Below are 27,861 nucleotides of genomic sequence, written 5' to 3'. Positions count from 1 at the left end.
GGAAATTGCATGGAAAGAAGTGGGAAAAGTTCACTTGATCAAGTGTTCCCAACTTGGGATCTATGGACCCCTTGGCTAATGATAGGGGTCTGTGGTATAAAAAAAATGGCTGGTCTAGAGTAATGAATGAAAGCACGTGACACTAGGAAGATGGGGCATGCATGAGATTTGGGACATATTGTACATTCACTTGAGTTGAAGGATGATTTCTGTGATGTAAGTAGTCAGTGGACAGGACAATGCTTTGGAGGAACCTAATACTAAACTTATGTGAATTCTACTCCACCACCAGTGACTTGATGGCCCAGTCTATCTATTGCTATCAATCGAGGGGACTGAACTAGGTGCTTTGAAGAATATCAAGGGGCATGCTGTTGGAAGCAACACCAAATCTATCCAAAGATAATTGTGCAGCCCTAAATGTTTAACTTGTAGTTATGCTGTTAATTAAAATAATAAATCAATAAAAAGTACACCCTATCCTTGTTATATGCGGGGGATATGTTCCTCATAGTCAGCGCATAATGTGAAATCGTATAATGTGAATAATTATTTAAATGGAGAAAATAGGGATGCGTTCCAGCGGGCTTCCTAAATATGTTTATCTGTAATTTATTCACACTTTTATACTAATACAACACGAAAACAGTACCATAAGGCAACATTCATATTATATTTAGTCAATTTAAGGTAATATTCAATGTAATAAATCATAGAAAGTTAACATACTAGGGTGTACAGTACTCACCAACAGTGGCGGGTGTGTTTGCTCCAGGAGGTGGATGGTTGTGGTCGTCAGGATCATCAAGCACAGCAAGGGGTGAAGGAAGACTCACAGAACTCTTAGAACTGCTGGCAGCAGGAGATGACACCGGTTTGAAGAAAGTGTTGAGGGTTGTTTGCTTGGCAGCATTTTGTTTTTCAGCATAAATTTGCTTGTAGGGAAAAAGGGTTGACGGCAGGGAACGACTGAAATGTTGACTTCGTTCTAAACTTGGGTCCGTGTCCATCGCCATTTGTGCCAAGTGTTCCGACTTCCACCATTCCCTCACTGTTGGTAAACTCCCAGGATTTTCAAAATCGTCTGTTGCTTGCAGCACCTGAGAGATAGTTTGCCGTAAAAAAAACGCCTTGAATGTGGATCACACCTTGGCCGAGTGGTTGAGTGGTTGAATCAGAGTGGTTGTGTTAGGCAGTAGGAAACACACTGTTGTATTACGATGAATGCTGTCCAAATGTTTAGGATGGGCTGGCGCATTGTCAAGCAACAAAAGAACTTTAAAGGCAAGATTCTGTTCCCGGCAGTTGTGTCCCAGAGCTGTGTTACCTTTACCTGATGTCGCTGTTTATAATTTCCAAATTTTTTTCAAATGTTAAAGCGGTTCTCTGCCGCTCGGCTGATGGCCCAGGACGTGACATCAAATGCTAAGGAGGCTCAGTTACATATTTCAAGCACAAGATCACTGCACCGTAGGTAAAACCAACAAAAGTTCGCACGTGTACACCTTGCCAAAACCAATGCGAAACTGGCAGGAGTGAGACCGAGAGACGTGCGCACCTGACTTGTATTGGCGGGAATGTGGTGCCTCTCATCCCAACAGTAAGACTGTGAGGCGAGTGCACGTGACTTGTATTGGGGGAAAGCAGGGCTCCTCGCATAACTGTGAGTTTTGGGCGCATATAAGGAGACATTGCTAGAAATAGGTTCCTCACATAACTGTGAATCCGCATTGTCTGAAGACGCATCTAACAAGGATAGGGTGTATATAATATTGGTTTATTTGTGCTGACGGGGGTGCAGGGAGGAATGCTGATGGTGTGACAGTAATACAAAGTCTTTCATTTTCTGTTGTGTTACTTTGTTTCTAAGGTGTGATGTTTTCTCCACAGGCACAGCCCAGCAGAGGAAAACATCGATTACAGGAAAACTCGAAAAGTGTCCCTCCTGTGAAAGCAACAACACAGTCACCTTATACAGTGAGCAAAACACACAGCAATGCCAAGAAGCGACCTCAGTGTGAGCAGGTGCCCAGCTTGGCTCCAAAGAAAAGAAAAATAGTGGAAGAGCCGGGGGACAGAGGAGAGCAAAAGATGATGGATCCTATCAAAACCTCTTCTTTATTTAGAAACAACCCCACGATCCCGGAGATTCACAAGTAAGAGCTGAGGTTAAAACAGTAAATTTCTTTACATAATCTGTCCTGTGCTTTTTTTCTTTCTTTGGGACACATTCACACAACAATTCTTCACTGTTTTAGGCCATACATAGAAGCAGAATTAGACCATTCGGCCTATCAAGTCTGCTATGCCATTCAACCATGGCTAACTTGTTATCCCCCCCTTTCTCTTGCCTTCACCCCATAACCTTTGACATCCTTGCTAATCAAGAACCTCTTAAGCTCTGCTTTAAATATACCCAATGTCAGCCTTCGCAGCCGTCGGTAGCAATAAATTCCACAGATTACCACCCTTGAGCTAAAGACATTCCTCCTCATCTATGTTCCTAAGGGATATTCTTGTATTCTGAGGTTCTGTCCTCAGGTCCTAGACTCCCCCATTATTGGGAATATCCATTCCACATCCACCATACCTAGGCCTTTCAATATTTGATAAGTTTCAATGAGACCAGTACAGGCCCAGAGCAATCAGACTCTCATCATACATTAACCCTTTCGTTCCTGGCACAATTCTTGGAAGACTCCTGGGGATCCTTTCCAATGGTAGCGTATCCTGCCATAAATATAGGGCCCAAAACTGCTTACAATACTCTAAATATGGTCTGTCTTGTAAGGCCTCAGCATTACAAATTACAAGGCCTGCTCTGGATTTTCAGTAGTAATGTTATCTGATCAGCAACTAGGTTTTTCCTGGAAGGAACATGGAGTTAGCCGGAGGAAACAGGAATAGGAGAGATCAGGGTCCTGTTTGATTATGATTCCCCAATGGCCAAAAAGTCTACAACCAGTTATGTATATCAAATTGAATTGACTTTATTACTTACATCCTTCATATACATGACGAGTAAAAATCTTTACGTTCCGTCTCCATCTTAATGTGTAATGTGCAATTTATAGTAATTTATAATCAATAGTATGTACAACAGGGCAGTCAATATAACATGGAAATACAATTGTATCATCATGAATTAATCAGTCTGATGGCCTGGTGTCCCAGAGCCTGTTGGTCCTGGCTTTTATGCTGCGGTACCGTTTCCCAGATGATAGCAGCTGGAACAGTTTGTGGTTGGGGTGACTCGGGTCACCAATGATCCTTCGGGCACCTTTCTACACACCTGTCTTTGTAAATTTCCTGAATAGTGGGAAGTTCACATCTACAGATGTGCTGGGCTGTCCACACCACTCTCTGCAGAGTCCTGCGATTGAGGGAAGTACAGTTCCCATACCAGGCAGTGATGCCACCAGTGAGGATGCTCTCAATTGTGCCCATGTAGAAAGTTCTCAGGATTTGAGGGCCCTTATCAAACTTCTTCAACTGTCTGAGGTGAAAGAGGCGCTGTTGTACTTTTTTCACCACACAGCTGGTAAGCACAGACTACTTGAGATCCTTGGTGATGTTTAAAGCTGTTCACCCTCTTAACCCCAGATCTATTGATGTCAATAGGGGTTAGCCTGTCTTCATTCCTCCTGTAGTCCACAACAGCTCCTTTGTTTTTGTGACATTGAGGGAGAGGTTGTTTTCTTGAAACCACTGTGTAGGGGTGATAACTTCTTCTCTGTAGGCTACCTGATTATTATTTGAGATCAGGCCAATTAGTGTAGTATCATCAGTAAATTTAATTAGCAGATTGGAGCTGTGGGTGGTGACACGGTCATGGGTGTACAGAGAGTATAGGACACAGCCCTGAGGGGCACCTGTGTCGAGAATTGGAGGGGCAGAGGTGAGGGAGCCCACTCTTATCACCTGCCAGCGATCTGACAGGAAGTCCAGGATCCAGCTGCGCAAGGCAGGGTGAAGGCCGAGGTTGCTGAGCTTCTTGTCAGGCCTGGAGGGAATTATGATGTTGAATGCTGAACTGTAGTCCATAAAACAGCATTCTCACATAAGCATCTAGGCTGCCTAAGACTATGTTTGTCAACGTGGAGCAGAGAGCAATTTTGCTAAGGATGTTGGGAATGGCAAGGTTGGAGCATTGTGGGATAGTTGTGAGACAAGTGGAAAACGAGAAATGCCAAGGGTTGGGTGGGGGTGGTGAAGGTGCAGACACACCCAGCCCTGAGACCCCAAGTAGGGTCATTAGATTTATCAATCATTACAGAATTTCTCTCTGATGCTTCCCGCGCTCTCCCCTCTTCCTTCTCCTTTACCCAACCATGATTCCACTCTCCTTGCCCCTTCCCACTCTCAGTCCATATGAGACCCATATCAGAATCAGTTTATTATCCCCCACGTGTCATGAAATTTGTTTTTTTTGTGGCAGCAGTACAGCACAACATATAAAATTACTACAGTGCTGTGCAAAAGTCTTGGGCACCTGAGCTATCAATATGTGTCAATGCCATTTGCACAGTGCTGCAGATGCAAAGATGAATAAGAAAAGGAAGGATAGATTTTGTATGTTTTTCTTCCATCTCTATAATGTATGAAAGTCCAATGAGCATTGCCTATCTGAAGTGACATGGGAGTGAGTACAAAGGAAATGGCAATTGAGGGAAGAAGAATCTAAAGCAAAAACATACTACAACACTAATGAGGCAAAATAGAAAGAAGTGGGTGCTTAACAGAGACATGAGTTTTACTTCTGGTAAGATGGTGGCAGGCTTGGTTGCAGCGGACTCTCCGGGTCCAACAAATGGTGCAAATGTGTGTCTTAAACAACTTTCTTCTGCCTGCAACACCCTGTTGGACATTGGTAATGTAAAATACTGCAAGCCCATTGAGACTGATGGCGGGGGGCTGCGTGGCCTTGGTTATTGCACAGACCAGCCCTCGTACTACAACATCGCCTGTTACCGCCACCAGGTGGAGGAGGCAACAGAGGCGATGTGGGAGAAAACAGAAATGGGATGGGCACACTAGAATCTGTGCTGGGTTGGGGCTGACCCCTCCAATCGTTGTTAGTATCCAGGGTTTGCTCTTTGGAACATAAGCTGGATTGCGTCCGGTTGACACAGCACGAGACAAGCTGATTTGCTGTCACCTAATGAGATGAGGAACTGCTGCATACTTCCTCTTGCAGAAACGTGGCTCCAGAACAACATCCAATGCACCATCGATCTTCAGGCCCCGCCACTCGGATTTGTGCTAAAATTATTCTGTGACTGTATGAGCTGCATCGTATCTATATGTGGTGTGTGTGACTGTATGGATTGTGTTTTGCACCTTGGGTCTGGAGGAACATTGTTTCATTTAGCTGTCCTTGTGAAAACAATTTCAACACAAATGTTATGAGGTCTGCCAATCTAAAATAAAAGCAGAATCTGTTGGAAGCATTCAACAGGTCAGGCAGTATCTACGGAGAGAGGCCAAGTTCATGATTGAAGAGCCGTCCGAACTGGTTGCATCACAGTTAGGTATGACAACACCAATGCCCAGGTACGGAAAAATCAACAAAGTGGTGGATACAGTCCAGTCCTCCACTAGCAAAACACGCCCCACCATTGGGCATATTTACATATTTACCACAAGTATGCAGCGTCCATCATCAAAGACTCCCATTTTGTCTATTTTTTTTTACTACCGCTATCGAGCAGGAAGAGCCTTAAATCCCACATGTGCAGGTACAGGAACATTATTGCCCTACAACCATCAGATTCCTGAACCAGCATGGATAACTTAACTCATCACAGCACTGAACTGATTCTACAACCTACAGACACACGTTCCAGGTCTCTTTACATCTCATGTTTTAAATACTATATTTTTTTATTTGTATAACTTATGCACATTCATCACGTCAGTTTTTGTTTATAGTATTTTTGTAAATTCTACATTTTTTAAATATTCCTGAAAATGCCTGCAAAAAAATTAATTTTAAGGTATTATATGGTAACATAAACATAGATTGATAGACTTTATTTTGATTTTGACTTTGGGGCACAGTGAGAGGGAAAACAATTAGTTTTAAGTTGCACGAAGGGTGGGTAAAGTATTTAGGATGCGAAGACAATATTTGTGGTGGGCTGAAGCCAAGGTTGCCCAAGTGACCTGTTTGGTGAAATTCTTGAGGGCTTAGAGAGTGTGGGAATGAGCACAAGTTGATACATTAAAGCTATGACATGCAGGTTAGAACTGTTGCTGAAATTAGATGTACAGAGCTGCAAGTGCCCAGTATATCTTGCTGCATCTGTAGGAAGAGAAAAAAAGGAGTTAATCTTATAGATAGAAAGCTTCTGGCAGAATTGGCTGGTTCTGATACAAAATAGAAAATTCAGAAAATAAACTAAATTAGATGGTTTAAAACCAACATTGGCAATCACAGAAAGGAATACAGTCCTGAAGAAGGGTCTCGGCTCAAAACATTGACTGCTTATTCCTTTCCAAAGATGCAGTCTGACTCGCTGAGTTCCTCCAGCATTATGTATGTATTACAGTGGATTTCCATCATGTGCAGAATATCTTGTGTTTATGATTGGCAGTCATTTGCTTTTGAAGACCATTGTGTGGATATCATATTTTACAAGTTTTCTGATTTTTCTCCTTGTTTATGTTTTAAGGCAGACAGTGAAAACATTAAAAGAATCTATTTTTACGACAAACCATTTCAAGGAAGTTGTTGAGCTCCACCCACATCTGGTCAGTAAGAGGATTCTCCTGCTTTTTAATTTATCTGTCATCATTAGTGTAGCAAGGGACCAAAATTAAACTATTTGTTATCTGTTTGGGAAATTAATCAATTGGCACTGGATCTATGCGAGCAACTGCAATGCAGATTTAGAGGTTACAGTTCACAATTCCAGTGAAGAGGAATCAAATATAATTTTGATGTCAGTTTCATCCTAAGCCTGGATTTGATTTTTTTTCAGTTTTATAGTTTTGTTCAGTTTGGGAGTGTTCTTTTCATTTATTACTTTTTATTAAAACTATGTATTTTCTTTACCAATAGAAATGCAAAACTTGACCACAGCATCTGCAGTGCAGTTTGTGTTTACAATGCAAAACTTGTCATCGTGAAGCATAGCTAAATCAAAACAGTAATAAATTATTTCTTCAATAAATGTTCTTTTACATTATTTGAAACTGTTTTGTTTTATCCCATTTTCATCCACTATTGTCCTTTTCCAGCCTTTTTCTCCAAGTCACCAGTGTCATGTAAAACACCTGTGCATCATGCAAGTACATCTAATAGTTATTTTGAAAGGCACACGTTGAGATTCTTAAAACAAAATGAACAGAAATGTGCTCTGCATGATGGACATTTATTGTCACTGTAAGTATCGTATAGGCCAAAGGCAAAGGAGCAAAATTAGGCTGTTGGGTCCATTGGGTCTGCTCTGCCATTCAATCACTGACTATTTTTTCATCCTAACCTCATTCTCATACCTTCTCCCCATAACCCTTTACACCCTGACTAATCAAGAACCTATCAAACTCTGCTTTAAATATATCCAACGACTTGGCCTCCACAGTCTGCAGCAATGAATTCCACAGATTCACCACTTTTCTAGCTGAAATAATTCCTCCTCCTCTCTGTTCTAAAGGGATATCCTTGTATTCTGAGGCTGTGCCCTCCGGTCTGGACTCTCCCATCCTTTGCATGACCACTCTACCTAGACCTTTGTTCTCACAATGGTTGTCACTTATTGAGAGGAAAAAAAGCTAATTGCAGGTGGACTTTTAGAAAAGCTTTTTCATCAGTTCATACTAAAAATTTAAGCTTTAACTTTGTTCAATATGAAAGTAAACATCTGGCATGGTAATATGGCAGACTGGTGAACTTCTCTTTAAAACTGGTCTTCCGTCAGAGCAGTTCATTAATGAGTAAGTTTTCAAAGTTCCAGTACTCTGTGGGGGTGGGTGGGGTGAAATCATCTTCCCTTTTGGTCAAGGACACGTTTTCTACTTTATTATTCAGGTCTCCACACTCAGTGATGTCCTGAAAGTTTCTACCATGACCAGGTAAGCAGCAGATTTCTCCATAACTCCAACTCTTTCTGTTTTTAACCATGCTTGATCCCTTCAGTTGACAAACAAATGGGTTAATTCAGTATCATGTTTGGGTGGTTTTGTTTTATTTCTAACTAGAGGCACTCTTTTTAAAAAGTTCTCAATCTGGAAAGTTAAGTGTTCTTGCCATAGTGGATGCCTCCAGCACTTTCTGTTTTTATTATTGACTTTGTCTTGGTCAAAGTCTCACTAATAATGTCAGACAAGATTTTTATTAGATCTGTGTAGATATCGACACAAACTTACATGATCAGTTATTCTGTATTGGCGAGAACGTTTCAACTATAACTTGAACCAATGTTAATTGCTCACTGTTTCAAACATTTCGTTCACTTCATTAGATGCTTCTAAATTGCAAAAGTTTTCTGAACTTATTTAAAACCTAAAGAAATGCTTAACGACAGTCTTGTCAGGATTAAAAGCTGTGTTTCAAAACATTTTCTGATTTTCGTTCGGATGTTTAGTTTTTACAATATTTTCTTTTCTCATCTCTCTGTCTAACTTCAATGACCCTGGGTATTAAATTGATTATTTGTGTACTATTTGTTCTGGGCTTTCTGTCATAATCAATGTGTTCTATTCTTGAAGCATCCAGAAGCAAGCAATTCCTGTACTGCTTAATGGGGAGGATGCCCTGATACAGTCACAAACTGGCTCAGGTATGTAGTATAATATATGTATTTTGTTTTATTACATGGCAATAGAAGTTGAATAAAGAACATAGAACAATATAGTGCAGGAATGTATCTTCAGCCTACTGATGGAGGAATTTCTATAGCCAGAAGGTGGTGAATCTGAAATTCATTCCCACAGACAGCTATAGAGGTCAGGTCTTTGGGAAATGTTTAAACCAGAAGTTGTTAGGTTCTTGACTAATAAGGGCATCAAAGGTTGCAGAGAGAACATAGTAGAATGGGGTTGAGAGGGATAATAATCAAATGGTGCAGCAGAGTTGATGGGCCAAATGGCCTAATTCTACTTTATGTCTGACTAATCTCATCTGCCTGCCTGTTCATGTGCTTGCCTAAATACCTACCATGCCATTGTACATGTTTTTATCATCTTCCCCATTCTCCAGTAGCACACACAATACACCTACCATTCTCTATTTAAGAAAGAAAGCTTTCTCCTCACTTTAAAGCTATGCCTGAAATATTTTACATTTCTACCCTACAAAAAAACTCTATTTACTTTATCTACATCTCATTATAATTTTATGTACTTTTGTCAGGTTGCACCTTAATCTCTGACATTTCAGAGGAAATCATCCAAGTTTGATAATCCTTGTAGCTAATACACTCTAATCCAGATGACATCCTGGTCAACCTCTTCTGCATGCACTTAAAAGCCTTCTCATCCTGCCTAAGATGTGGTCACAAGAACTGAGCACTGTACTCCAAATGTAGCTAAAGTTTTATACTGCTACCCTGTGACTTCCTGATTTCACGCTGTATGCCTTTGTGGGTGACCGAGTGGAGATGCTTCTCTACCAAAGGAAGTGTAAGGCCTTCCTTCCCTCCACTAGCCTGCAGGTCATCCTTGAGCAAGGTGTAACTCCTGAACCCCACCCCCAACTCCCGATCAAGATCACGTGAAGCCATAGGAGCAGGTGGTGCATATCACAAGTCCTGGTAATGCAACCACTGACAAGAGACAGACAATCTTTGAAGAGTATTGATAATGACTGGGTTCACCCATCTTGTAAAGACACTACCCAGAAGAAGGAGATGGCAAACCACTTCTGTAGAATAATTTGCCAAGGACAATCATGATCATCCACATCATAAAACATGACTCATGATGATGATGCCTTCTTTACCATCCTATCCACTTGTGTGCCATCTTCAGGGAGCTATGAACTTGCACCCCAAGATGCCTCTGTACATCAATGCTCCTAATGGTTCTGCCATTTACTATGTACTTTCTTCTGCATTTGACCTCCCAAATGCAACATCTCATATTTTCTAGCTAAACTTCCATCTGCCATTTCTTTGCTCACATTTTCAGCTGATCTATATTCTGCAGTATCCTTTGACAACCGTCCTCAGAATCCACTACTTCATCAAATTTCTTGTCAGTAAGCTTCAATAACAGCTATGTGCTATAAACTGAAATAAAGGGAGAAATCAAGAATGCTAAAGAAATGAAAGATTGTTTTGTTTGGACTGAGAGTGTTATAGAGATGCTGTAAAAAGAGCTGAACTTTATTGCCTCACTGGTTGTCTCTCTTTGGCATGACACTGAATTGATTATTATGAAGCAATATTTCTAATGTATCATTTCTGTGTCAAAACTAGCAATTAATTCACAACTGATCTCCTGTGAAGAGATACATTGTGAACTAATGTATGATTAATTAATTAAGTATTTCAACGCAAAGAAATACACAAGGAGGTTAATTGATATTTTTTGTTAGTCTTTCATAATTTACTAGGACTTCTGAGCAAGAGCTCAGCTTATATAGTTATGCAATGTTCCCCAATTCAGCACAACCCCCAGAAAGAAAAATATGATTGCCTGTGTGTTAAGGTGATAGATGAAGTTTACAAGGAGATTCAGCAGTGATACTAGTCTGACACAGGAAGTTCTCATTAGTGCACAACAGGTTAATCAATCATAATTCATATAATTTGGTGCTTCAAACTTATTAAATTAATCATGAATGACTACAAAGTGGTGTTATAAGCAGCCTGTAATATTGCACAAGTTCCACTTTTAACTTGCTGCTTGGGACTATATTTTCGAAGTATATTCTAGTGACATTTAGCATGCTTGCTGCTGACAATACTATCTATATTTTTGATAGACCATTTCATGTGCATATCTTTTATTGAATACCCTGACAATTTGTTGGTAATATTTCTCTTCCTGGGGGTTGTGCTGAATTGGGGAGCATTGCATAACTATATAAGCTGAGCTCTTGCTCAGAAGTCCTAGTAAATCATGAAAGACTAACAAAAAATATCAATTAACCTCCTTGTGTATTTCTTTGTGTTGAAATATTTTGTTTTGCAAAGGTTATTGGGTTGAATCGATACATAAATTAGTACGTAGATGATAATTGGAAAGAGTTTAATTTTGTGAGGTTGAGGAAGTTGGGTTTAGTGGTTGGGAGTGTATGGTAAAACAAGGCTTGTTTGCCCAGACACATTTTGTTGTTTGTATCCAGGTAAAACATTAGCATATGGTGTTCCTCTGGTCCAGTCTTTGCAGTCTGTTCAACCTAAAATACAAGTAAGTTATCCTTTAACAAATCATCATTGAATATTTGAGTGATCTTTAAATTTTATATGGTACCTACACTTTTATATCTGAGATTTACTACATCTTTGTTGGTTGACAGATCACGTCTGTAACTGCTAACATTCTGGAAGTAAAACACATGAACAGGCAAAATAATGCTAACATTTCTTTTATTTTTCTTATTTGGGATGTTGGTGTTACAGGCAATATGTTATCTTTTCATGTCACAAGTTCCACTTCCTATTGCATGGAATAATATTTCCTAGGTTGCTTACAATCCTACTACTTTCCAATCCTATGCCCCATTTATCTTGTCTAAGTCTGTCATAATTTTACACCCCAATTAAATTTACCCCCAAATCAAACTTGCCCACAAATCTCCTTTGTTCCATTGAAACCTACCATTGGCTAACCAGCTTGCCCCCAAAACTATAATTCTGTAGTCTGATGACATAAGTTTTATCCCCTTCCTCTTGTGATCTGTACTTTCAGCAATAATCTTGTATGTTTTCTTAACCAGGACATTGACCTTTCCTGCCACCTTCAGCAGTCTGTGGTTATGCATTCTAAGATCCCTTTATACTTCTTGGTATCCTTTCTTTTGTTGGTGTTGTGTATGTGGCGTGGTTACACAACAATGCTATTAATAAAAACGCTGGAGATAGGTGCTAAGTTTCATGGTTCTTTACTGGCAGAAACCGAACTTTAACACACACGTACAGATCAATACGTGCCTAATAGCACATGCTCAATATGCACCTAATAGCACAAAGATGCCTGTGCGTGTATTTGTTTAATGTATACTTGATGTTGCACTCCAAGAAACACACAATACTTCAAAAATCAACCAACTGATTCCAATGGCATGGAAACCACGATGATTGGAGCTGATGGATTTGTTGCAGCCTTCATCCACCTTCACAACTGTTGAGTTTGAAGTAACTTCATCCGCCTGTTCCACCGTTGAGGTCTTGGTTGGATTGTTTTCGTCAGGGACCTCACCCTCGACCTTACCGCCATGGGTGACCCTACCAGGAGCATAGCTCCAGACAGCATCATTCTTGGGCTCTCAGGACCACACAAGCTTCTCCACCATGACAAGGTGACAATCCACGGAGAAGAAGACCCATTTATCACTCGTCTCTTGGGGGGGGGGGGGGGTCTTCTCTGTCTCTCAGGATAATAAATGTGTTTGTTTTAATACAGATTTCCATATAAAAGTCATGAAAAGTTGATCTCTGAGCATAGGGAGTTAAGCCTCCAACTTGTTAAGAGTTCTAGGCAGCAGATCACCTCCATATAATGAAGACTGCGCTGCAGCTGTCCTAGATGTATACGCATCTTTGTGCTATCACTTGTCCTCCTGACCCATATCTCATTTGATCTAGCTGAGCTAATTACACAGCCAATCTTTGTATTTTCCTTCGATTCCAAATAGATAGCCTGACCATTATAATACCATCTCTTATCGTAATATAACTTTCCATCTTCTATTCGTGCTTCATATCTTTGCACTGGTGATTCAGCAGGAGTGCTGAGAAGATGAAGATGCTGGTCTTTTCGGAGATTTAAGCTTATTGAGAGTTCTCAGATCTTCCATTATCTGTTCAAATGTTAACAAGTAATTTAACTGCGCAGGTGCAGGTTTTCATCTTTTGTCTGTAATTGGAACAGGGTCATTAGATCTCCTCCTTAGTTTCCTAGTCATTATTGGCTTTACCTCCATAGAATCTCCTGTGAGTTCCATTGTTAGCCTCACATTCTCAATCATTTTTTTCTTTTTTTCTAACTCAATCTTTTTATCTTGAAGTTTCTTCACTGCTGCTTTCTTCTCTTTAATATAATTCCTTTCCACTTGTTCTGTCTCCAGTTGCAGAACAAGCTCTGCATTTTGTATTCCTTCCTTGTATAGTTGATCTAGTTTCTTCATCCTTTTCTGATACTCCTGCAAAGTGCCCTCCTATAACTGCTGTAGCTGTCTTTTGAGAGATGTCAATTTCTCCTGGTACTTCTGCTCTTTTACTTCCAAGTAGCCTTCATCATCCTGCTTATTGGCAATATCTGTCTCCCTTGCACCCTCCGTATCTTCATCCAAGTGGCGGCCACGGATACTGCGTTCGTCTCCATCATCAACACTGACTAGCTCCTCCTCATCATTGTAATAGTCGACAATGGGTGAGAGGAGAGCTGCGGACATCTTCCTGGCTGAGCTGTCCTCCTTTGTTGACACATCCAATGCCTTGATGGTGCGCCAATCCAACTGGATTTTCCTGAGCCATTCCCAGCAACGGTGGTCCTCCATTTTTCAGTACATAGAGGTTCAGCTGCTGTGTTTTGTCTCTGTAGGTCACTGTCACTAATTTTACTTTTGGGACGCACTTTCTGTCCTGTGTAAGTCTTTAGCAGTAGTTCATTTCAGAGGTATGTGAGAAAACAGTCGTTTGTAGTCATGTAGAGTTCACTGTTAAAGCTGAGCCTGTGTCTAACTCCATTTTCAGTCTCACGCCTGCCACTTGTGGAGTTATCCTTATTACTCTTCGATCATCTGTCTGTTTCACACTGTGAAGTTGCAGACAAGACAGTTCACTTTCCTCTGAATTGTTTTCTTCAGAACGGCTTTCTTCCATTTTGTGTACATTGTTGTGTTTTCCTTCCAGGGGTTTCTTGTTTCTCTGTATTTTGTCCTGTTTCTGCTGTTTACTCACTTTGCATACTCTGCCAAAGTGGCCCTGTTTGCCACAGTTTCTGCATTCTTTGTCTTTAAATCAACAGTCATCAGGGTCATGTGACATGTTCCCATAACGGTAACATTTCTTTCCATCATTTTTGTTCAGTGACATTTTATTCATAGCATATTCCAGAGATTTTTGTTGTATCTCTGAAGTACCCCATGCTTCTGTTTCCATTGATATTGCAATGTTCAGCGCCTTCTCTAATGTAAGGTCTTTTTCACCCAGGAGCAGCTTCTGTGTGGTTTACAGTGCATGCCACACACTGACCTGTCTCTCAATGCGACCGATAGACCAGCTCCAAATTGACAATGTTATGATAATTTGTGCAATTCAGCACAATATTCAGAAATGCTTTCATTTTTGTGCTGATTCCAATTGTGAAATTTAAATCTTTCAGCAATGACCAGTGGTTGGGGTTTTAAATGCTGTTGGAGAGTGTCTACTATTTGTTTGAATGTTTTGTCAGCTGGCTTTTCAGGGGTTAACAAGCTCCGTAGCAGCCCATATGTTTTTTGCTCCCAGAATACTGAGTTAGACGCTGGGTTTCTTTTCATCTTTAACACCATTAACCTCACAATATAGCTCCACTCTTTCAATGTAAGTTGCCCAGTCTTCAATGCCACTATCAAATGCTGTAATGGTTCCAATCATCACCACTTTTGTTATTTTATTTTCCTTTTTGACTCGCGTGTCCTTCTTGCTAGCGGCACGAGCACACTCCATCTAGATGTGTGTGTGTGTGTCGCTCCTTTTTATCTCCCTGCTGGGGCAGGCAGACCCTCAGTCCCTGGGGGTCAGCGCCGGCTGTGGTCTTGGCTGGACGTGCTGCAGCTCCGACTGTGTCTCTTGGTCTCCCAACATTCCGGACTCCGGCTGTGCTCCCGCTTCCTTTCAGACTCGCGGCCTCGCTCTGCCTCCTTCTCCCTCTCCTTGGCTTGTTCCTTGCGCTCTTATTCCGAGTGTTATCATCAATTAGAACATGGCATTCCAATATAATGTAGGTTCTTTAACCTCATCATTAATTTGTTGTGTATGTGGCCTGGTTACACAACAATGCTATTAATAAAAACGCTGGAGACGGGAGCTAAGTTTCATGGTTCTTTACTGGCAGAAACAGAACTTTAACACACACGTACAGGTCAATACGCACCTAATAGCGCGCGCTGAATATGCACCTAATAGCACATTCAACGACGTGTTACTAAAACATAAAGTAGTCCCCGTTTACCGTAGGCTATACGGTACAATTGGGAATTCCCTTGGGTTGGTTACCTCCCAAATGCATTAAGTTAACTTAAATTCTATTTATTAAATTTGTGCCTACTTAACCAATTCAGTGCAATCTCATGCAGCATTGATCCATCTTCCTCTCTGTCATCGACATTGCCAATTTTGGTCCTGTCAATACATTTCTTAATTATAGCCCTACATTTAGGGCCAGATTGCCCATTCACACCATGACAAGCAAACATCTTTGTATGATTATACAGTACAATTGCTAGCATTAAAAGGACAATATTCTCATTGTTATGGATCTGTGCACAGAAGTGAAAAAGATTAACCAGATCCTGCTGTAATTATAATTGAATTTGAGAAGAGCAAACATGAAACAAATACTAAGCTCCCATACAGCTATTGAAATTTTCTATACACTGCAGTAATCTGGCTTCAAATTCCAAGATGATAATTCTCTAACCACAAAGCCCAAACTTTGAGCTGTTTTTTTTATATATCATATGTCATTCTTGTAATTTAATGAAGCTGCTATACTGGTGTGAGGCAGTAAAAGCTGACAGACGTGTTTGAGAGTTGATGTGACAAGCTGAATTGTTGAAATAATAAAATAGCTTGAAACTTTAACCAAGCTATACTGCTTCAGCTTTGAAGTTTATAATTATTTGTTCCTTCCTGCATTTCATGTAGCAATGTATTGCTTATTAAATTAAATTTACTTATTATGTTTTGAAGAGTAGATCTTTCTGTTGCTGTGTTTTTATGAGTGGGGAGATCATCCACTGCAGAGTATTCATCTCATGTAAATATTTATTTTAATAAGCTACATATTTTTCCATATATATAGAAAACATTTGAAAGAAACTGCATTTTTCCATTCTCTATATAATTAAAATTGATATATTCCCAGAGTCTAATATCAATGAATTAGAGCTGGTCTCATGAATATAGTAAAGAGACCTGATAGAGTAAATGATGATAAAACATAATTGATGTGTTAATACTTTTTGGATTACTGAGCATTTCATTTTATAAAGTATTTAGTGAAAATTGCTGGTTTGTTGTAAGTGTCCCTCTAGTTCCCTGATGTCCTTCAGATCACCCTACCTACAAGTAACTCTAGATCCAAACCATATGTCTAGCTCAGTTGTAGCACTACCAGTATGTTCAAATAAATAAAATTGAATAGATCACCTGGCTTGCCAAATCCCATTGTTATTAAGTTGCTCCCAGCCCTGTCAACTTTACAAAATCCTCGCAAACCTCTGGCATCTAATGTCTACTGTGGGAGAATTGTCACAGAAAGTGATCAAGCAACGTCCTGCAAAGTCTTGATTCTGATTGCGCCAGATTTCACATTTGCAAACCTCTTACTCAGCTTGTCCCATCAGGATAGATCCACCAAAGGTAGACAATAGTGTACTGATAAGAAGGAGTAGTCCTTGTTGTCCTCAAGATTGACTCTAGCCTCAATGAAGTTGCGTTGTACAAAATAAGTTATGGACCAGAAAGTAGTCTTCTGATCATTTCCTATGTCATTCCTCAGCTGATGAACCTATCCTCCTCCATGTTAAACCAAAAACCACTTAAAGTAGCAAGGATACAGACTGTACTCTGGGTGGGACACTTCAACAATAGTCACCAAGCACCATCACAGACTGAGCATGCCAAGTCCTAAAGGATGTTGCTGACGGATGGAATCTGAAGTGAACCAAAATGTGAGAGAAGCCTACTTGATCTTGCCCTTGTGTATCTGCCAGTGGTAGATTGACCTGTCTAAGATGTCCTTGTGGAGACAAAGTCCCATCTTCACCTTTCAATCATATTGTATGACATTAGCTCAAAGAACTATCATTAGCAGCAGAAATATTCAATACCACAATCTGTGCCCACGTGTTCCAGCATATTCCTCATTCTTCCATTACTATCGAAATAGAGAATAAGCCTTGGCTCACTGAGGAGTGCAGAAGAACATGCTAGATACATCACCAAGCAGACTTCAAAGTAATAAAGTGCTAGCCAGTGAAAGTGCAGTGCAGGACTACTTGCGAGTTGAATGTAGTGTAATAATTACAGCTAAATGATCCCACAATTGATGGATGAGATTGGAATTTTTCAGGTCCGACTAACCTAGTTGCAAATAAAGGTGATGACTGAAGCACTAATGGTTGGAAGAAGCTCCAAGACCTTCCCCATCCTGAACATGTGAATGGTAATCATGGTCAGCAAAAAGTACTAAACAGATTATTCGTTTTGGCTTCTTCTTGTAATTATCACTTTCACGGAAGGTAGTCTCTAGCCACTTTGATTTAACTCCATATGATGTCAAGAAATGGCTGAGAGCCCTATAAGCAGCAAATTTTATAGGACCAAACAGCAGTAATAGTACTGAATATCTACTCTCCAGAGCTAGTTGTGCTTCTTGTCAAACCGTGCTAGTCAAATTCCGAAACTGTTATCTACTCAACAGTGAGGAATATTGCTCAGGTATCTCCTGCCACAAAAAAACAGGATAACCCCAATATATGCATTGCTACCCAAAAAGTCTATACATTCAGCAGCAATGATGAAAGCTATCATTGAAAATGCAATAACTGGGCACTTACTCATGGAACCTTAGTTTGGGTTTTCCTTATGGCCACTTGGCTCCAAACTTCATCACCAGCTTGGTCCAAACATGAACGAGGAGCCATGTTCCAAGGGTGAGGTGAATAATGGCTGCCTTTAAGATTAAGGCAGCACCTAGAGTGGTAGCAAGGGGTCCTGATTAAACTGAGGACAACGCACATCAAATGGAGAACACTGCCATGTCTGGAGTTGTAACTTGCACAAAGGAAGGTGGTTGTGGGAGGTCAATTGTTGCAGCCTGATGTCCTCACTGCAGAAGTTACCCAGATGTTATCCCCGGCTCATCCAACTTCAGCTGCCTCATCAATGGCTTTCCTTCCAGTCAGTAGCAGGAATAGAACCATAGAACATTACAGCACAGAAACAGGCCTTTTGGCCCTTCTTGGCTGTGCCAAACCATTTTTCTGCCTAATCCCACTGACCTGCACCTGGCCCATATCCCTCCATACACCTCTCATCCATGTACCTGTCCCAAGTTTTTCTTAAATGTTAAAAGTGAGCCTGCATTTACAACTTCATCTGGCAGCTCATTCCACACTCCCACCACTCTCTGTGTGAAGAAGCCCCCCCCAATGTTCCCTTTAAACTTTTCCCCCTTCACCCTTAACCCATGTCCTCTGGTTTTTTTCTCCCCTAGCCTCTGTGGAAAAAGCCTGCTTGCATTCACTCTATCTATACCCATCATAATTTTATATACATCTATCATGTCTCCCCTCATTCTTCTACACTCCAGGGAATAAAGTCCTAACCTATCCAACCTTTCTCTGTAACTCAGTTTCTCAAGTCCCAGCAATTTCCTTGTAAACCTTCTCTGCACTCTTTCAACCTTATTAATATCCTTCCTGTAATTCGGTGACCAAAACTGTACACATTACTCCAAATTCGGCCTCAACAATGCCGAACCAGAGGGATGCGAGTAGACTATGGCAGGGTTTAGACCCTGGTTAGCCTGGGCTTCCAAGTTGGCTTGATATTGCCTCTTGGCGTCCTTAATTGCTTTCCGGAATTCACGCCTGGATTCTGTGTAGCAACTGGTATCCCTGGACCTAAAAGCCACAGCTCTAGCCTTCAAGAGGGACTGGACCTCATAGTTCATCCAAGGTTTCCGGTTAGGGAATACCCGGATCGTCTTGCGAGACGCACAGTCCTCTGTGCATTTCCAGATAAAGTCTGCGACAGCTGAGGCATACTTATCGAAGTTAGCTGCAGAGTCCTTGAATACTAACCAGTCCACCAATTCAAAGCAGTCACGGAAGACCTCATCCGTTTCCTCTGTCCAACGCGACACCTCTTTTGACACTGTGACCTCCCGCTTCAGTTTCTGTTTGTAAGCCGGGAGGACGAGTACGGCCTGATGGTCTGATTTTCCGAAGTGAGGTCGTGGGACAGAACGGTAGGCATCCTTGACTGCTGTGTAGCAGTGGTCAAGTATTTTCGGGCCTCTAGTGGAGCAGGAGACATGTTGGTATAACTTTGGCAGCAGTTTTCTGAGATTGGCCTGGTTAAAGTCCCCGGCTGTAATGAGCAAAGCCTCCGGATACCTGGTCTCAAGTTCACTGATGTTGACATACAGTGTATTCACAGCACACTCCACATCCGCCTGGGGGGGAACGTAGACCGTTGCCAGTATGACCGAGGTGAATTCCCGTGGCAGATGATAGGGACAACACTTCACCGACAGATGTCCCAGGTCCAGACTGCAGGAGCTTGTCAGTGCCACTGTGTCCAAGCACCATGCAGTGTTGATCAGTAGGCAGACATCTTGCCCGAAGACGCCGTGCGGTCCATCTGATGGATCGAAAATCCCTCTGGTCGGATGGCACAGTCAGGGGTGGCAGGGGAGAGCCAGGTCTCTGTGAAACTGAATACACAGCAGTTCTGCATCTCCCTGCAGTAGATGAGTCTCCCTTTAAGATCATCCACCTTGTTCTCTATGGCTTGCACATTAGCTAGTAGGATGGTGGGCAGAGGGACCCTAAAGCTCCTCCGCTTCCATCTGACCAGCAGCCCAGCTGTTCTCCCATGCTTCCTCTGTAAATAGTGCATCTTTCCATTGATGCAGTGTGTTGTTGGTAGCTCTTTGAGGTTGATGGATGCGTCCCGCGGGGATCGATCGGCGCTCCAGGTTGAGTGACGGGGAGGCTCCGCTGCCACTTCCAACTGCCGGGGACCCAGGCTGTCGATCGGGTCAGGCCCCGAAGCCGACACTTAATCCCGGAGGGCTGGGTTGCCGGCTGAAACAAGTCCGTGAACTGAGTCACGTTAGCGGAGGCCTCCACTCCAGCCGAGCCCCGGGCTCGATTTCCGAGGTCGGCGGTGGAGGCCTCACTTCCGGCAGCTGTGGATGGCCACCAACGGGGCTCTAAGGTGTACCTCACCATGTATACCTAGCAAATGAATCTTCCTAACTAACCTCCCATGTGGGACCTTGTCAAAGGCCTTACTGAAGTCCATGTAGACATCATCCACTGCCTTCCCTTCATCCACTTTCCTGGTAACTTCCTCAAAAAACACTAATAGATTTGTTACACATGACCTACCATGCACAAAGCCATGTTGACTCTCCCGAATAAGTCCCTGTCCATCCAAATACTTGTAGATCCTATCTCTTAGTACTCCTTCCAATAATTTACCTACTACAGATGTCAAACTTACCGGCCTGTAATTTCCCAGATTACTTTTTGAGCCTTTTTTAAACAATGGAACAATATGAGATATCCTCCAATCCTCCAACACCTCACCTGTAGATACCAACATTTTAAATATATCTGCCAGGGCCCCTGCAATTTCAACACTAGTCTCCTTCAAGGTCCGAGGGAATATCCTGTAAAGTCCTGGAGATTTATCTACTCCAATTTGCCTCAAGATAGCAAGCACTTGCTCCTCTTCAATCTGTATAGGTTCCATGACCTCACTACTTGTTTGTCTCATTTCCATTGACTCCATGCCAGTTTCCTTAGTAAATACAGACGCAAAAAGCCCATTTAAGATCTGCAGGTTGTTGCACAATGTTCAATTCTATTGCAACTCTTCGGTAAACGAAGCATTTCGTAGCTGCAAATGGCAAGATCTGGGCAGCATTCAGAATTAGGTTAAGCAGCAAGTAACATTTACTCCACAAAACTGTCAAGGAATGAACATTTTCAGTAGGAATCTAACCACCTACACTTGCCATTTAGTGACATCACCGTCAGCAATTTCCCATCATCAAGAGGGTTCCCATTGACTGCAAATTCAGCTGCATCTCTCACATATATATCGTGACTACAAGAACTGGTCTGGTAGCAACTGACACCTAAGGCTTTGTACCATCTGGCAGGCACAGACCTGTGCTGAAATACTTTCTACTGGTTTGCATCAGCACAGCGCCAACAACTGTTAAGAAGCTTGTCACCATTCAAGGCCTGCCTGCATGATTGGCACTCTGTCAAGTATCCAAAATACCCATTTGCCTCCACCAGTGGAGCTGCAGTGTGCGCTGTTACAAAATGCGCTACACTTACTCACCCAGGCTATGCTGACTGTACTTCTCAATCCCACCACCTTTACCACCAAAGAAAGAAAAGATAGCAATTGATGAGAACATCATCACCAGCAGGTTCCCCTCCGTTGTCCTGGCCAGGACTTACGCTACTTCTCCTTCATTGTGCCTAGGTCTAAAACTGGGCGCTCTCTACTCTGCAGCTCTTTGGAAGTTCTTCACTGGTAGGATTGTAGTACTCCTCACTGCCTTTGGGCAATTATGAAGTTCAGTAATACTCTGATCCTGAAACTGAACAGGTGAAGTATAAAAATGAAGTGATTTCGTTCACTATTCATGTATCCATTATGATGCAGTTAAACCTCCATCACATTTTATTTTGGTTCACAATATTAATTGGAGATTGATGCTAAACCTTGAGGATCTCTTAGCTGTTTTCTTTTCCCTTCCTGACCATGAAGGAATGTGGATAAAATAATAACGAAGCAACAGGTTAACATTTTGTTCAGTAAGTAGCTTTACCCAGCCATGAACTGTATTCTTCATGGTGAAATAATTGAGATTTGGAATTCCTACACAGGCAATCAAAGAATAGTTTATTTCTGGGGTGGGGGGAATGAATTATCTAGTGACTACCAAAATTACTCTTAAACCTTCTCTATTATTTCCATTTCATAGCGTTCTCATGGACCGTATGCAGTTGTCATTGTACCAACCAGAGAGGTAAGCTTTTTATTAAACAATGGTTTTATTAGATCTCTGAATTAGATTGTGATTTTTTTTTTGTTTGTTGACCTCAGTCTGCCTTAGTGCTACCAGTTGAAATGTTGGTATTGCAAGGTTGGTTACATCTAGCAGAAAGCCTGAATCCTATCCTCAGAAGCATCAAGCTGTAGCATTGGGTGCTCTTTCACTTCATGCATCTATCATAAAATTGTTACAGCGTAGAAGACTATTCAACACTGAGCACAAGCTTCCTGTATGCAAGAGCTGTCCAATTAGTCCCACTGTCCTGGTCTTGCCCTCCTAGGCCTACTAGTTATCCAACAGATTCTGCCTCCACTACTGTGCCTGAAGGTGAATTCTATACACCAACCACTTAAAACATGTCATCTTTTTCTTCAGATCTTTTGCCAAAACCTTCATTCCATCTCCCTTTGTTTTGACACCTCAGCTTATGGGAATACTTTATCTGTTTTGTCTACTGTTCATGATTTTAAATGTTTCAATCAATTCCCTTACAACCAGCTCTTTTCTCATGAACAACCCCTACTCCTCCTGTCTGTCCACATAATTGAAGTCCCTTATCCCTGAAATTATTTAAGGAAGTTTCTTTTGGAGATTTCTTCTAGAATTTAAAGAATGGCAGCCAGAACTGGATACAATACTGCATTCTTTCTTTCTTTCTTTTTCAATCTTTTTATTGATTTTCACATATACACAAAAAAAATAACATAGTAATAAGTAAATTATAAATACAATAGACTTGAAATCACATTGATAATAAGATAATAATATCCTACTAAACATCAACAAAAGAAAATACCTTAATCAAGTCCACATGATTATATGAAAAAAAAAACAAATAACCATTAAAAAAGAAAAAAAATATTAAAAAATATGTGAGAAAAAAAATATATATTAAAAAAAATAAAACACTAAACTAAACTAACATAGGCAATAATAACAGTTTACAAGTATAAGATAGTGTCAAAGAACTCCGGAACTCCATACCTGAACATGAATAAGCAGAAAGGTCTGGATACAATACTGCATTGTTGCCCAAATTTATGTTTTGTTAAGTGATGTAATGATTTCCCTACTATTGTACTCAATGCCTTGCTTATTAAGCTCATGGGTATCATATGATTTTTTAAAATTACATTCATAGCCTAAATTGCTACTTTCAGTGAACTCTGGACAGCTATGTCTGGATCTCTGTTGTTGATCCTCTAGTAGAATTATCCATTCTAGTTTATATAGCCCATCCTCAATCTTCCTACCAAGTGTAACACTTCACTTTGCATTTAAATTCACCTGCCCTTTTCTCCCAATTTTTCTCTATGTGCTTGAAGTCAAGTATTGATCTCCTCGCAGTTTACTTTGCCTGAGAAGTTTTATGTCATTTTCAAATTTGGATATAGCAGAGACCCAAGTCTAAATTATTATTATTTATTTACACTCATTGGCCACTTTATTTGGTACGCCTTCCTAGAAACTGGGTTTCTTTAAAGTTTCACAAGTTGTGCGTTCAGAGATGCTCTTCTGCACACCACTGTTGTAATGTGTGGCTATTTGAGTTACTGTTGCCTTCTCGTAAGCTTGAACCAGTCTGGTCATTCTCCTCTGACCTCTCATTTCAAGTTATTTTTGCCCACAAGACTGTTGCTCACTGGATGTTTTGTTTCTCCCCTCCCCCCCCCCACACCATTCTCTGTAACTCTAGATACTGTTGTGTGGTAAAATGACAGGAAATTAGGAGTTTCTGAGATGCCCAAACCACCCCATCTGGCACCAGCAATCATCCAACAGTCAAAGTTTTGCTTAGATCACTTATCTTTCCATTGTGATGTTTGTTCTGAACAGCAACTGAACCTCTTGTCCATGTCTGTATGCTTTTGTGGTGCATGGAGTTGCTGCCAAAAGTTTAGTTGATTATCTATTTGCATTAACAAGTAGGTGTACAGGTCAATAAAGTGTGTAGAAAACCAGTGATTATGGCATTGACCCCAGAGCAATTTCAGTATATCTGCCATTCCAGCATCTATTCACGTTTATTGTTTCTTGTTATTGAACCAATTTTCTATCCACACTGCTACACCCCCATTGGTACCGTAGCCACAATCTCGATGACATTCTGTGGCCTCAGTCTATCTGAATGAAATTAATCTGTTAATGTGAGGAGAAGACATTTTAGAGCTGTGAACCTGCACTCATCAAGCAGTGACCTCAGATGTGCATTCAGCAGAGGGCATTTGATTATGTCCTACTTTTGTGCAGTAAGATTAACTGATGCTATCATTGGAAACACTGGCAAGAGCATTCAACTTTGTCTTTTCAGAAGTTTAAAGTGAAGAGACAATTTGCATATTCTGAGACATTAGGCCTTAGCAATTTGTTTACTTTCTCTTTAGCTGGCCCTGCAAAGCTTTGACACTGTGCAGAAACTGATCAAGGTAAGGTAATCTGAACGACTTCCGTACTTTGTTGGAAATTTTCTTCAAAAGATCATGCATGCCATTAAGAGATTGTGTGACAATTAAGATAGAAAGAACACTTCAGAAAATTGTAGAGTAAGAAGGAGCCAGGGAAGGAGAAGCATCTATCATTCAGATGTTGCCATTTGTTATCCTTGTTTATCCCATCTTTGCCAATTCTAAAATTTTATTAAAGATTGTAAACTATTATGAATTTAGCCACAACTGTGAAATCTGATTGACTGATACTACATGGTGCAGAAGTAAATAATGGACAAAGTTTATCTATCCTCTGCACCTTATTTTTCCTTTACAACCACCAGCCCTATATCTGGTTATACATCTGTGCACAGTCCCCCATAGCTGCTATCATGGAAACGATCATTTCAAATAGTGTTCTTTATGGATGTTTATTATAATTACAGTGTGAATTAATATTCAGATAGAGATAATTAAGTGCCAACTCCATTGTTGTTATCATCTGATGTTGGTATGATATGTCTCCACACCCATTCCCCGGTTTAATTGATAAATACATTTTTCAATCTGGTACCTAGTCATAAAGATTGTCAATGTTTCAGGCTTCATTATTTTCCAATGAATCAAAATGGAAAATGTAATCTTGTTTACTTAAGATGAGTCAATCTACAAGCTTGAGAAAAGAGAAACAAGTTCTTTGTCTTCTCGTGATATTTAGCTCACGTTTCTGATATTATCCCTTAGATTTTAATTGTATTCTCTCCAGTACCTTATAGAGTGATCAGGATTGTATCCTGTTCAACCAATATTTGTGCAAACTTATTTATTTATTTCCTATTGTGATCTATGCCGCGGTTTATGGAACCAGTGCCAATTAACTAAACAGATTGTAGGGCTTTCTGATGACTCTGTTGAACAACTATATCATATGTTTTTTTTTCCCCACCCAATAGCCATTTATGTGGATTGTGCCAGGAGTGCTAATGGGAGGAGAAAAGCGAAAATCTGAGAAAGCCAGGTATGTCTAGCCACATTGGTATGTAGAGTCATGGTGTTGATGGAGAAATTATTATAACTGCAGAGAGTTGCAGACACAGCTCAGCACACCATGGGAACCAGCCTCCCCTCTATGGGCTCTGTCTAAACTTCTCACTGCCTCAGTAAAGCAGCCAGCATCATCAAAAGCCCCAACCACCCCAGACACTCTGTGTTCTCCCCTCGCCCATCAGGCTGAAGATACAAATACCTGAAAGCACAAACCACCAGGCTCAAAACTTCTGTTCCACTGTTATCAGATTTGTGTCAGAGAGACCCCTTGTATTATAAAATGGACTATTGACCTCACAATCTTCTTTGTTTTCATTTTATTGTTTACCTGCACTACACTTTCTTTATAGGTTCTGTACTTTATTCTGCATTGTTATTGTTTTACATTTTTCTACCTTAATGCATTGTATAATATATTTGATCTATATGAAGTGTTCAAAGCAGTGCACTGTATTTTAGTACATGTAACAATAATAAATTGACATCAATACCAATAACTAATTGAATGGATAATTCAAAGATTGGTGCTTTCTTGTTCCAGGTTACGTAAAGGTATAAATATTCTTGTATCAACTCCAGGACGATTGGTGGACCACATAAAAAACACAAAGAATATTTGCTTTACCCGTGTACAATGGCTAATTATTGATGAAGCTGACAGGTAAATGATCTGGTGTGTCTGTTCTTTTCAGTAGAGATTTTTTTTTGCATTTGTTGCCGAGGAAGGGCAGAACTTGCATGTTAAACTGAAATGATTTATTGTGATTGTATATTATTTCTTTACTAAAATGGGTTATAAGAGATCTGATCCAGTCTTTTGTTGGTATAAGTAATCAATTTGAGTTAGATTTTTAACAATGTCTTGAATCCTTCAAAACAACATAATATGTAATGGGAATGATCTGTCTTTTAATGTTTGCTATGATGAGGTTGTGCAGCTACAAAATTTTCTTTAAAATATATATTTTTGTAGGTATGTTTGGCAACCACTAGATGTCTCTATTGTATTTGAGAGTGCAATTCTTGAGGAAACCCATTTTTATGGAGGGGTGCTTTGGTAACTATATTATTTGAAATAAGTGAGTTGCAAACTAATCGTCATACATCAGACTTTAAATTTCGATATCTTAACTTGCAGTCTGTTTTTATGGAAGTGCCATTTGGCTCCATTTAGTATTGTTACTTAGCATCATATTGAAATCTCAAAAAATATTTACGGAAGCAAAAGAATTATTGTTGTGTGCCCTAATGAAGGGTCTCTGCCAGAAACGTTGACAGTTTATTACTCTCATAGCTGAGTTCCTCCAGCATTGTGTCTGCTAATAGGTGTTCTTCTCTCTGTCAACAGATTGCTGGACCTGGGTTTTGAGAAGGATATCACTGTGATTCTGAATGCTCTAAATGCAGTGAATATGAAGAGGCAAAATGTTCTCCTCTCTGCCACCCTAACGGATGGTGAGATTTTGGATCTTGCTTTAAAAGTCTTTAACTCTGAGTTCTTAAAAGGGGTGATGTGTGATACTGCTGTTGCATGCCATTAAAGTTTCAACACGCAACACCAGTATTAGCTCTGGTTCTGTTTTAAGTTTAAAATTGCCCCCCATGCAATATGGATTTTGCTTTCTTTATTGTTGCTGAGTTAAAACTTAGAACTCCCTACCTACCTTAAGAGGCTTGTCATTTGTATTGTATTAAATGGGTCATTATCAACGCTTTCTGAAGGCATTTAGTGATGGGCAGTAAGTACTGGGTTTCTTTTTCTTGCCTGTCCCTTGTATCACCAGAATTAATGTGGGCAGATGAATTGTACTCTTTTCATGGTGTGGTGCTTCATACACACTGCCATTATGGGAATCATTATCTGTACTGTAAAGTGAAACCTATTAGAATATCACTTTCCATTCCGATATGTCTGTCTGTGGCCACACTCAGGTTGGAGGAGCAAAACCTTATATTCCGTATGGGTAGCCTCCAACCTGATGGCATGAACATCAATTTCACAAACTTCTGGTAATGCCCCCCCCCCCCCCCAACTTCACCATTTTCCATCCCCTTTTCCCTCTCCCAACTTATCTCCTTGCCTACCCATCACCTCCCTCTGGTGCTCCTCCCCCTCTTTCTTCCATGGCCTTCTGTTTCCCCCCTATCAGACTCCCCCTTCCCCCTTACCTATTTCATCAATCAACTTCCCAGCTCT

The 27,861-nt window shown here is 40.6% G+C and overlaps 1 protein-coding gene across 3 annotated transcripts in view; it reads left to right on the top strand.

Moving 5' to 3' along the window:
* The window catches only part of ddx31 (DEAD (Asp-Glu-Ala-Asp) box polypeptide 31), a 132,661-nt gene that overhangs the window by 3,595 nt on the left and 101,205 nt on the right, over positions 1-27,861 (top strand). For all 3 annotated transcript variants that reach the window (XM_059993795.1, XM_059993794.1, XM_059993796.1), the window contains exons 2-11: positions 1,891-2,156; positions 6,675-6,753; positions 8,033-8,076; positions 8,713-8,783; positions 11,294-11,358; positions 22,120-22,164; positions 24,576-24,617; positions 25,571-25,635; positions 26,206-26,325; positions 27,013-27,119. In XM_059993795.1, coding sequence (XP_059849778.1) covers positions 1,891-2,156; positions 6,675-6,753; positions 8,033-8,076; positions 8,713-8,783; positions 11,294-11,358; positions 22,120-22,164; positions 24,576-24,617; positions 25,571-25,635; positions 26,206-26,325; positions 27,013-27,119 — 904 coding nt within the window. The remainder of the gene's footprint in view (positions 1-1,890; positions 2,157-6,674; positions 6,754-8,032; positions 8,077-8,712; positions 8,784-11,293; positions 11,359-22,119; positions 22,165-24,575; positions 24,618-25,570; positions 25,636-26,205; positions 26,326-27,012; positions 27,120-27,861) is intronic.

The sequence above is a fragment of the Hypanus sabinus genome, chromosome 18 (assembly GCF_030144855.1).
Source record: "Hypanus sabinus isolate sHypSab1 chromosome 18, sHypSab1.hap1, whole genome shotgun sequence".
Taxonomy (NCBI): Eukaryota; Metazoa; Chordata; class Chondrichthyes; order Myliobatiformes; family Dasyatidae; genus Hypanus; species Hypanus sabinus.
The sequence above is the reverse complement of the archived record's forward strand: the minus strand, read 5'-3'. Positions and strand labels throughout refer to the sequence as shown.